Below are 10,743 nucleotides of genomic sequence, written 5' to 3'. Positions count from 1 at the left end.
CATTGTTTCTCTCACTCTCTCCTTCCTTTGGTTACCCCTCTGCAGAAATGCACTTTGCTAATACATTTATTTATTTATTCGCCTTTCTTATTTTTATAAGTAACTCGAGGTGGCGAACATCCCTAATACTCCTTCCTCCTCCTATTTTCCCCCCAATAACAACCCTGTGAGGTGAGCTGGACGGAGAGAGAGGGACTGGCCCAAGGTCACCCAGCTGGCTTTCATGCCTGAGGCGGGACTAGAACTCACAGACTCCTGGTTTCTAGCCCAGCACCTTAACCGCTAGACCAAACCGGCTCTCATTGTCTTTAATGGGGATGGCAGAGAGTCTTGTGCGTGGGCATGTGATGGCTGCTATGTATGCATGCATGCAGCTTAGAACATTGAGTGTGAGTTTGCAGTGAGATAGTAGGAAATCTGTGATGAGTTTGCTTGCAAGTTTTTAGAAGGAAAAGCCAGCTGTGGCAACTCCTCTCTCACCAGTTTGAATTAGGGTTATAGTACTTTCTGTCTACACACCATATTTCTAATTACAACTACTCTTTCCCGAAGTTGCAAGGCAAATGTGCAGCTACTAATAAGTTATACTAAGGCCGCATTTACTTTCAACGCATGAACACATGCATAGGTGACCTGCTTATCAAATGATCGTTGATATAGGACATGTTCTGAAATGGGTGTAATTCATTTATTAAAAACAATTCAACTAATACCATTGCTATTATTTTAAAGAGTTTTCTAAGTTGTCCTGCCATCTTTCCAACAATCAAATCTGGGGTGACTCTTTTGGTCATTATAAAAACAATGACTACATTTGAAAGATGAGGCAGGTATCTCATCCTTTGTAGGTCTCTTTCTTTCAGCTGAAACTCCTGGGAAGACATCAAATTGAGTAAGCAGAAGTCTTATTAATATTGAAATTTAACTGAAGTTAAATGTACAACCCAGTCTTCAATTTTTTTCTCAGCCAGTGAAAGGATGCATGTTGCATCCTAAATTTGAAGTCTCATAATGCAATTTATTACTCTGGGCTTCCAGCAGTGCTTAGAGCTTTTGATTCTAGAGCTGCTGACAGGTCAGTTTCATTTCTCAGCCTCTGAATTTCCATGCTTAAATCCAGCAGAGTTTTGGCAAGTTTCCGGTTCTGGAACTTCATCTCCAGCTACAAAGAAACAAAAGACGGTAATTGCTTTCAACTAGATGATCACTATCCAGAAAAGCTTTATTGGTCCTGAAATGTTTATAAGCAAATACATATAAAAGAACATTCAAGCAAGAGCAGAATGTATTTTTCACAGCATTTAATAAGCCAGAATCAATTGTACCAGCCCTCACATGTAAAGGGACTCTATCCGAAGCATGATTTAATAATCGGATGAACTAACACTAAATATACTATAATACTTATGAGTCTCAATGGATCCTGAGCCACAGCTTGAGCACCCTTGACTTCAAGGGTGACTGAGAATCCATTGGTGACCAACTGGCAAAATGCTGAAGTAACTTTTGGGCTTAAAGTTAAAATATAAAGTTGGATTTGATTCCAAGAATTTGCTTTGTAGCATTCAAGGTTGCAATCGTGACCCCTATCTGCATCTTCTTAAAGCACCTCCCTCTTTTCCTAGGATTGCATAGCTGCTCTTTGCCAGAAGAAAGCAATGGGAAACCATTTCTTTGATCCTGCTAAGAAAACAATCTGGGTACAGTCCCCAGGCACTGAGCTTGATTAGAAAAAAATTAGTTTCTCTAATCCTACCAAATGATTAACGTTCCTCTAGTAAAGGAAGGGCAGTTTCCCAAGGATGCGTCTTTACTCCTCCATACATCCTAAGGCCACAGGTAGGACACCTGATTTCTAACTATTTGTCAGGCACCTCACTCAGGTCTCAGCAATAAATCATAGACAAATCACTGAGTTGACACAGCTCCTAGTCTAGGACATGTCAAAGGTGTGCCAGACATGCCTTGGTTAAGTAAGGTCTTTACTGAAAATAAGAAGGAAGCCAAATGAAAGGGTTGATTTCCCATGAACCATGTGAATGTGCAAATGCCTCTGATATCCACAGTGGTTCAGCCCCTTAGCTTTGTCTTCCTGTGCATCCCATGACGTAGCAAACATGCTGTGTGGTGCTTGGTGTTCTTAAAGTGTTGACTCTTCAAAGAACTACCGACTTGGGCTTCAAGCTGTTGGCTCTTAGCTTACTTCTCACACTATCCTGGCTAAAAATCAGAAGTAGTTATTATCCCTCATATTTAAAGGAGTAAAGCATGAAGAAGTAAGGCCAAATAGACACTGTGGGGTATGTGTGTATGCGCATGAGAGTCAAAATTGTCAGTATGGTGGATGGAGCATCATGGCACAAGCTCTGCCCCTTCTACGTATATGACCTTGTTTAATTATTTTTATTTTCGTAATGTATAAATTAAAAACAAGAAAAAAGAAATTACAGTAAAAGTATGAGACATAGAAGGAATAGAGGTGCAGAACAGAAAATAGAAAAGGAACCCTTCTGTATATACGTCAACATTGCTCACTTGCTCAGAAAGGGCAGGATTTGCCTTGCAATGTTCTGTCCACCATCCTGCTGATTTTGACACACTCACCCCACGGATGCTGCTGAAGAGGACTGCTCTCTTAACATCCTAGCATCAACAGCCCCAACCAGGTAATCTGTGCTTGCTTCAGCAGCACATATATTAAAATTGGAACAGTATTGAGAATCCCCAACCTGGTGTCTTTTCACTGTGTTGGATTTGAACTTCATAATTTCCAGCAAGTTATCTGGAAACCATCAGGTTGGGAAAGGCTGATGTAAAAACTCTGGGTAGTTCCAGATGAGTTTTTATTTTTATGATGGAATTGTCCTTGCTTCATTCATGGAACTCTAATATACTAGCTGGAATATTCTGAAACCAATCCACTCTCCAAGAATGAAGACTGAAACACAGGAAAAGTAGGGCATACATCTGCCTTTATTCAGGCCGTATTTCTAAGCCTGCACTAAAAAAACAGACCCTTGAAAGTACTTTGATTCAAGGCCGAGTAAAAAGCTAAGCCGATATATGGGGGTGGGGGTGCTGATTGTTTTAATCAAAAGATCTCAGCAAAAAAGAAGGATTTAGTAAATGTTTGCTTTAATTAATTTGCAAGAAAATTAAATACTTGCCAAGAGCAAAACATTCCTGAAGGAGCCTTATTTCAGTCTAGTAGTGATTTCTTTCCTATACATTTTGTCCATCTACTATAAACAAGTGTAAGAAATATAGATTACTATTTGTGCCAGCAGCAATGGCAGCTGAGGGTACACTGGGCTGTTACTTGTTGTTTTGAAACTAGGGTGACATTTCAAGCAGAAGTAACAACATGGTCTGTCAAGGAGCTAGGTAAGATTTTTTTTAAACCAACTTGGCAATATCTAGGTGTGTTTTAATAATGATGTCAGTTGGTCAACACACAGCAACGCCTCTCTAGCATCAAGGGCTTTGTTGCATCTTTAAAAACGGCACCAGAAGATGAATAGATATTCCCAAAACCAGAGGCCATTCTCAGGAGTTGAACTGCAATTTACATTTTGTCCTGACAACACACCAGGAAGAAATACCATTATTACCAATCTTATTTCACACACCTGAGTTTGATCATAAAAATATACAGTTTCAAAGTGGTTTCACCTGGATACACCAACTTAGAGCCCAGCTAGTAAAATGTACACTGCTACAAAGCCAAAATGGGTGAACCTTGAGTATCTTCCCAATACAACTTGTGCATCTTCTGACTACAGCAGGCTGTTCTACTGATAAATCACATACATGTATTTCTTTCACGATTTGACCCAGCCCCTCTCTGAACTGTTCCTGTTTCAGTGGATAAAACTAAGAGGTCCTTTTGGGAGAGATGGGCGGTAATAGAAATTCGATAAATAAATAAATAAATAAATAAATAAAAGTAAATAAGAGGTCCTGTTTTTAACTAACCAAGATTCTTTGTGGTCTCTTCCCTCATTAGTTTTTTCTTGTGTTAATTTTTTTCTTTAAAGTGAGCTGACAAGCTGGGATGCTGGTGATGATATAAAAGCTTCATATCCATCATCATCAACATCATCATGGATAAGGCAGCAAGGAGGAGAGCAAATGAATTCATCCTTTGGCTAAAAATGGCTGTTGTTCCACTGCTGGTGTTCATTTTCCCTCCCCATCTTTTTATGCCATGTCTACAGAAGCAGGGACTATATTATTTGTACAGTGCTTAGAAAAGGTTCAGAAGTTTGTAACAGCAAAACAAGTACATTGGACAACTCTGGGGCTACAGATCACCCCTTCATACCCCCAAGAGAGGATGCCTAACCATCTCCCTTGCCCACATCACTCACCAATTCTACACGAAGCCAGGCTATGCCCTGTTCTATGTGCCTCCTGTGCAGGTCCTCTTGAGTGGGCATAGCTCTTCTGCCATGGCCCGTATCTTCAACAGGTCTAGGGAGCAGGGGACTAGCTGCTACCCTGGTTGTCTGCCCTTGGAAAGCTTGGAGCAGCCTCTGCTTTATGTCCTCCAGCAAAAAGCTGGAAAAAGTATCTTCATTCTCTTCTGGTTTCATTGGGCAAGGCTGGGATGGGGAGAAGTGGAGAGACGCAGCAAAGCCTCAAGAAGAGATCTCTGCCAGCCTGCCTCCCACACTCTCCTCTTCCCTGTGCTTATTGTTTCCTAGCCTTGAGCTGCCCTGGCTCCTGTGTGCAGAAAGCCCATCCTCCCCTCCCCTCTCTGAATATCATTCCAAAGAAAGTGGGAGAGAAGTGGGAGGTAGACAGGGGCAAAGAGCAACATCTCTCCCTGTGGGAATCAATCTCTCCTCTTTCTCTCTCCCTCTCCACCCCTTTCACTCATGCTGAGTTGGAAGGAAAAGCACAATCTAGGACATTTCACTCCTAAGTGCAATGATAGTTTGTTGTTCTCGGATGGATTACTCTCATTTCCATTGTGCTTTTTAGCCAGCTCATCTGCATACTTTACCATACTGTAGTCATAACACAGCAAGATAATTCCCAAACCAAGCCTGCTCAAACCCAAGGAAAATCCATAGCAATAAATACAAAATCGGTTGCCCCAAACTAATTTTCAACAGCTTGGTCCCTGAATACCCAGTGAAAATTGAAAATCCTGAGTTCTGAGACCTAGAAACTCAAGTCTTCTTATGGTGAAGCATTTCCACTGAAGTTCATTCCTAAGCCATGTGTTCTTAATTTCCAAATCAACTGCATTCAGTATTAAAACCACTGTATATATCTTGACACTTTTGCCAGCAGCCTAATCCCACAACTGTAGGCGTTTGCTCTGGTGTCATGCAATCAAAGAATTTTCAACTGATTCATTTCAACAGAAGTATTTCTTTGGCAAGTTAGAAATCACATCAGTTCAGAAGGATGCTCTGTATTTAAGATATTGCAGATGCGGTTGCTGAGTACTTTATACCAGGAAAGTCAATGGTGCTTTGAAGTCTGGTCCTAATTCATCGTCACATCCCTAAACTGAGGTTCATGCAAGACACATATGGGTACCAAGCCAATTTGATTGGGTGACTAAGCATACCAGTTGTTAAAGAAAGAGATCGAGAAAAATGTGCATTTTTTAAGCAGGCTCTTATTATGCAGAAACAGGTAAACAAGATCACATGCACACCCTGTCTCCTCTCCATGATTTAAGATAGGCCAAATTGTAATTTTTTACCCCCATGCCTTGCAATTTAAAACTTACAAGGCCACAAAAGAAACTATAGGAACTTGTCATACATTTGTCCATTTTCAAGGGCACCCACAATAATCCGGAATGAATAAAAAGGTTGACAAGCACACAAGTGCAATTATTATGCAAAAAGCCAAGGCTGGAATAAAAGGTCAAACCTATTAAGGCAAGAATGCAAGACTTTTTGTTGTGGAAATGAACTGAAGATAATGTACCAGACTATAAACTGGAAGAAAAGAAGGGCACAAATTGTAGGAGCTCTTCAGGAAATCTTTATTAATGTCAGCAGACTTTTTTCTTCTTGCAGCTGCTGGTGGGTTTATCTTGTGTGAGAGGGAAAAGGAAGTTAGAAACTTGTGTAAACAGATTGCTTCTACTGAATGGCTCTTTAAAAAAGGCTGGACTAAGCAAAGATTGGATCACACCTGCCTCTCCAACCCAGTATCTTCCAGCTGTATTGGATTACAGTGCCCATCATTTGCAAGCCAAGGTGGGTATTGTAGTCCAACAAAATCTAAAGGGCACCAGGTTGAAGAAGACTGGATTTGACTTTTCTCTTGGTATTGAGGACAGTCCTGTATGTGAAGCCTTTTATATGCCCTGTGTTTCTGTAAAACTAGGCCTCTGAAAAGAAGTCTGGGCTTCATGTTTGTACCTCGTGCAGCATGTCAACAGATACCAGTGTAAAGCAGTGTTTCTCAACCTTGGCAACTTTAAGATGTGTGGACTTCAACTCCCAGAATTCCCTGGCCAGCAGTTGACGTGTTAAACACAACCTCCTTTGCTTTGATAGATTATTTTTCAGATTCATACTCCTTGTTGCATCATACAGTTGATATAACATTCACTGCAAATATTCAGGTTTTCAGACAACACCATGGCATTATCTTTCACCATGGCATGCATGCCTGGATTGGGAGGCTCTGCTCTCAGTCACTCATGCCCTAGTCACCTCCTGAATGGATTACTATAATGCACTATAGAGGGGCGGTAATGGGAAGCTTCAGCTGGTGCAAAATACGGCAGTGCGAGCAGTTATGTGTGCTCCTAGAACTGCATGTTACACCTCCACCCTGTGTGCTGCATTGATTGCTAGTTTGCTTCTGGATCCAATTCAAGGTGCTGGTTATGACCTTTAAAGCCTTACATGGCATGGGGCCAGGTTATTTGAGGGACTGCCTCTCCCCAATTTCATCTACCCACCCCATCAGGTCTGGACAGAGGGGCATGTTGTGGGTCCTGTTGGTCAAGGAGCTTCATTTGGTGGGATGCAGGAAGAGAGCCTTTTCTGCCATGGCACCTGACCTTTGGAACATCATTTCCCCTGAGGTGAGATTGGCCCCAATCCTGTTGGCCTTCTGGAAGGCCCTCAAAACCTGGATGTAACATTGGGCTTGGGGATCCCATGGAAGTGTGGAGCCCATTAAGTGGTTGCACTGCATGTAAGTTTAGATTGCACTCCCCCCTGTATTTTTTTTTGTTATTGTAGTTTTTAACTTTTTAAAATTGGTTTTAATGGTTGAATTTTGTGATACTTTGTGAATTTTATTGTAAACTGCCCAGAGTCGCTCTCTGAGTGAGATGGGCAGTGACTAAATTTGATATATAAATAAATATAAATAAATTAAAAAATAGTTTTGTTCTAAATGTATATGCTGCCCAGAGTCACATGCAAGTGAGATGGGCAGTCATATAAATCCCGCTGCCATCATTAAGCAAGGACCTCATGTGACTGCGACTTGAGACTTCCTGCCAGCTTCCCACAAGCCAAGTCACTGGGGGAGCTGTCTGGAAGTTGCAAGTCCCAGGCAGCTCACGAGCAGGGTAGAGGGTGGCTGAGCAGTACAGAGTGAGGTAGGGGGGTGCTGCGGCAAGTGCATGCAGGCTGGGGAGGGGTGCTGCAGAGCAAGCATGCTATGGAGTATGAGAACCCTGGGATCTCGTACTCCATAGGGGTTAGGGAGAAAAAGCAGAGGGGGCAACTTGCAACCTTTCCTGCCAGCTTCCCCAGTGACTTGGCTTGTGGGAAGCTGGCAGGGAAGGTTGCAAGTGGTGATCACGTGACCATGGGACACTGCAACCGTTTAAATCCCTCCAGTGGGAGGAGATGGGCGGTGACAAATTTGCTACCATCTCCCCCCAAAGAGGGAGCCAGTTGCCAAGCACCCAGATCACAATCACGTGACCGTGGGGCCTCTGTGACAGCCAGAACTTTGAGGACTGATCTTAAATACCACTTGTCAGTGCTGTCACAACTTCGGTCACTGAACAAGTGGTTAACCAAGGAATACCTGCACGTCCCTGACCAGAACACCTCTAACAATACCACAAGCATTTTTATACATTCATTCATAAACACATTGAACAAGCAATGGGACATCACACTAAACATTCCCTTTAGTCTCACCTATGCTCTATCTACTTCATACATATATTACATTTAGCAACCAAACGTATAACCACATAAAAGTTCTATAATTAAAGTTGAGTCATTATCCAAAGCCGTTTTACTCCATCATTCCACCAAGCATCCTTTTTTCCATTCTATCAACATAACTCCACCACCACTGTAGCATTGTCAGAAATTGAATTATTTTTTATTTCAAGTGCCTTCCATATCTTCTTTCCTTATGCTTACTTTTCATTCATTCTGTTGAGAGGTTGATCTGTTTTCTAATACTTTTAGATAAGACTTACTCTTTCTCTTCTTTCCTTATTCTTTCACTCTCCTTTCCTTCTTTGATTTTTTATGGGAAACCTTTTATTATTATTATTATTATTAATTAGATTTATATTACCGCCCCCCTCCCCCAATTTTGTACATCAGATTTTGGGGCAAGCTATTTTAGCATTTGCTTCTTGTGTTTGGAATGTTACCAAGAATTTGTGACTCTTATCATACAATTTTTGTTTCTCTTTGTAATGTTTAAAGCTTCAGAAAATCAGATTTATTTGGTCTGGATCCCATGTCCTTCAACAGAAAAACTGAAATATTAAACTATTGCTAGATGTAGTCTCATTAGGATGCTGAGTGCTTGTGAGTATTGAATCATAAATGATTTACAATGAATCAGAAGATCAATCTGTTTGCAGTCAAAAAGCTTATAAAATTGTTAATGAGTTTAGTACTGAAATTAATTGGGAGCTACTAGATCAACATCTTTTTATTTTCTACAATAGACATCAACAGTATTACGTTGTGCACATATTTTCAACTGGTTAGACAAGCAGAGGCCTACGAGGCCCAGAATAAACCTCCCCAAGGTTAAACAATGTAAGCTGCAGTTGAGAAATTTCTTAAAATTCCTCCGTAGCTTCCTTTGATTGTAGAGTGATATTGTATTATAAAGGTACAAGATAATGCATATGTTTTTGGCTACTGTAAATCTTTTCATCTTGTGTTTTAGGAAAGATTTAAATAAAGTTCAGTAAGAATGATAAGTGAATAAACTAAGTCTCAAATATGTTTAACTGTTTTATTTCAGTTGAAGACTGCAATAAAGAACCTGAATCTATAGTAAAAGCTGCCTGCATATGTAACAAACGGCTTTTTGTCCACAGATCACCACAGAACACAGCACTGGAACTGTGGATGGGTGCCCTATTCCAATTTGTGCACCATCTGCCTTGTGGGAGCAGGTAATAAACTGAAAGCAGTTCTACTTTATGTTGCTGCAGGGCACTGTGAATCACACTGACCAGTTCATCTATGTGGTGACTGGACACAGCAGAACGCAGCAGGATGCACCATGATGCATTTTTGCAAATTCCACATTCATGGATGTGGGGGAACTTGTCCCCAGTAATTCAGCAATCACTTACATCAGAGTCATTATTTCTCCAGTAATTCTTGAAGATAGTACCTACCTGTTGGCTATGAAGCCAATTGTTGTGAGACTAATTATCAGGGAAACGGTGTACAACCACTTACTCAACCCATGCCAGAACATCATAGCATGCCTTTGGATGACTGAAACAATGGGGGGGGGGGGGGAGTCAGCACAAGGCTATCTATTACAGAGGAGAATGTAGCTTGTGTTATTGTTTCCTGCACTGTACTATATAATGACTCTGAATGCGCCAGTCACAGGGCAGCACATCAGCTGCCAGAAGCCTCATTTATCATCGAAGATATGATCACTGGCCATATGGCCAGCAGCACATTGTGGAGAAATACATGGTACAAGGAGCCCTGGCCAACTTCTTTTGGATATGCCAGTAGAATGCCCAGTAGCAGCAGGATATATTTTGTTTCTACATTTCCAGGCATAGGTTCTCTTCATAAAACAAACAAACAAACTTGTTTAGAGTTTGATACTCTTGGAAGAGTTTAAGAATAATTTATTAGAGAATCTATCAGAATGATTTTCATTAGAAACACAATGTTGCAATCTTCACAGTTGTTATCTGAGGCTGCTTACAAATGGATAGCTTCAAGCCCTACTCAATAACATGAGTCTTTTCTCCTTAATGAACTTTAATGGAAAGCAAATGATATGGAAGAGGCAGACTAAATAAGAAAAACCTTATTTGTAAGCATCTTGTGTCAACAAGGACATGTCTAAAGGCAACTCAACATACTTCAGCATGAAGGCAAAATCTTTCCATAGCACAGTAACAATTCAAGACAAACATATGCATTTTGTATACGTTATGAGTTCTGGATCTGTGGTCTCAACACATCTGGATGTGGTCTCCCCTTGGGGGAGACTGGGGTAAACAGGAATCACTGAACTTTCAGTTCTAAACTTGCAGTCTTTATGTAAGTAATTCAGAATATGTGAGGATTGGCTGGTGTCTTCTAGCTTCATTTGTGATCAAATCTTTGTATTTCTAGTCCACTGTATCCCTAGATTAGACCTGCATGTATTCTGAAGACAGTGTTTGGCATGGGACTGCCAAACAATTTCTGCAGCACGTAACAATGAGCTTCTGTGTTTCTTAAAACAAGTTGGCCGTTAAAGATAGATGCATTTTCAATCATTATGAAAACAGAATGCAATTTA

The 10,743-nt window shown here is 40.9% G+C and overlaps 1 protein-coding gene across 1 annotated transcript; it reads right to left on the bottom strand.

Moving 5' to 3' along the window:
• Window positions 1-929: 929 nt before the first annotated feature.
• On the bottom strand, window positions 930-4,713 carry AARD (alanine and arginine rich domain containing protein). Its single transcript, XM_063300272.1, has 2 exons — window positions 4,371-4,713; window positions 930-1,162 (listed from the first exon to the last, which is right to left on the bottom strand). The coding sequence occupies exons 1-2, from the start codon at window positions 4,593-4,595 to the stop codon at window positions 1,022-1,024; spliced, it is 366 nt and encodes a 121-aa protein (XP_063156342.1). The 5' UTR covers window positions 4,596-4,713; the 3' UTR covers window positions 930-1,021.
• Between the last annotated feature and the right edge of the window lie 6,030 nt (window positions 4,714-10,743).

Source organism: Candoia aspera, chromosome 3 (assembly GCF_035149785.1).
Source record: "Candoia aspera isolate rCanAsp1 chromosome 3, rCanAsp1.hap2, whole genome shotgun sequence".
NCBI classification, from domain to species: domain Eukaryota; kingdom Metazoa; phylum Chordata; class Lepidosauria; order Squamata; family Boidae; genus Candoia; species Candoia aspera.
This window is presented reverse-complemented; position numbering and strand designations above follow the sequence as displayed.

What these genes read in the sequence shown, in the direction of transcription:
- AARD (XM_063300272.1), bottom strand. Translation starts at nt 4,595, where the DNA reads ATGAAACCAGAAGAGAATGAAGATACTTTTTCCAGCTTTTTGCTGGAG. An exon ending in CCTGGCTTCGTGTAGAATTG is followed by an intron (nt 1,163 to 4,370) that starts GTGAGTGATGTG and finishes GTTTCTTTGTAG; the next exon opens with CTGGAGATGAAGTTCCAGAA.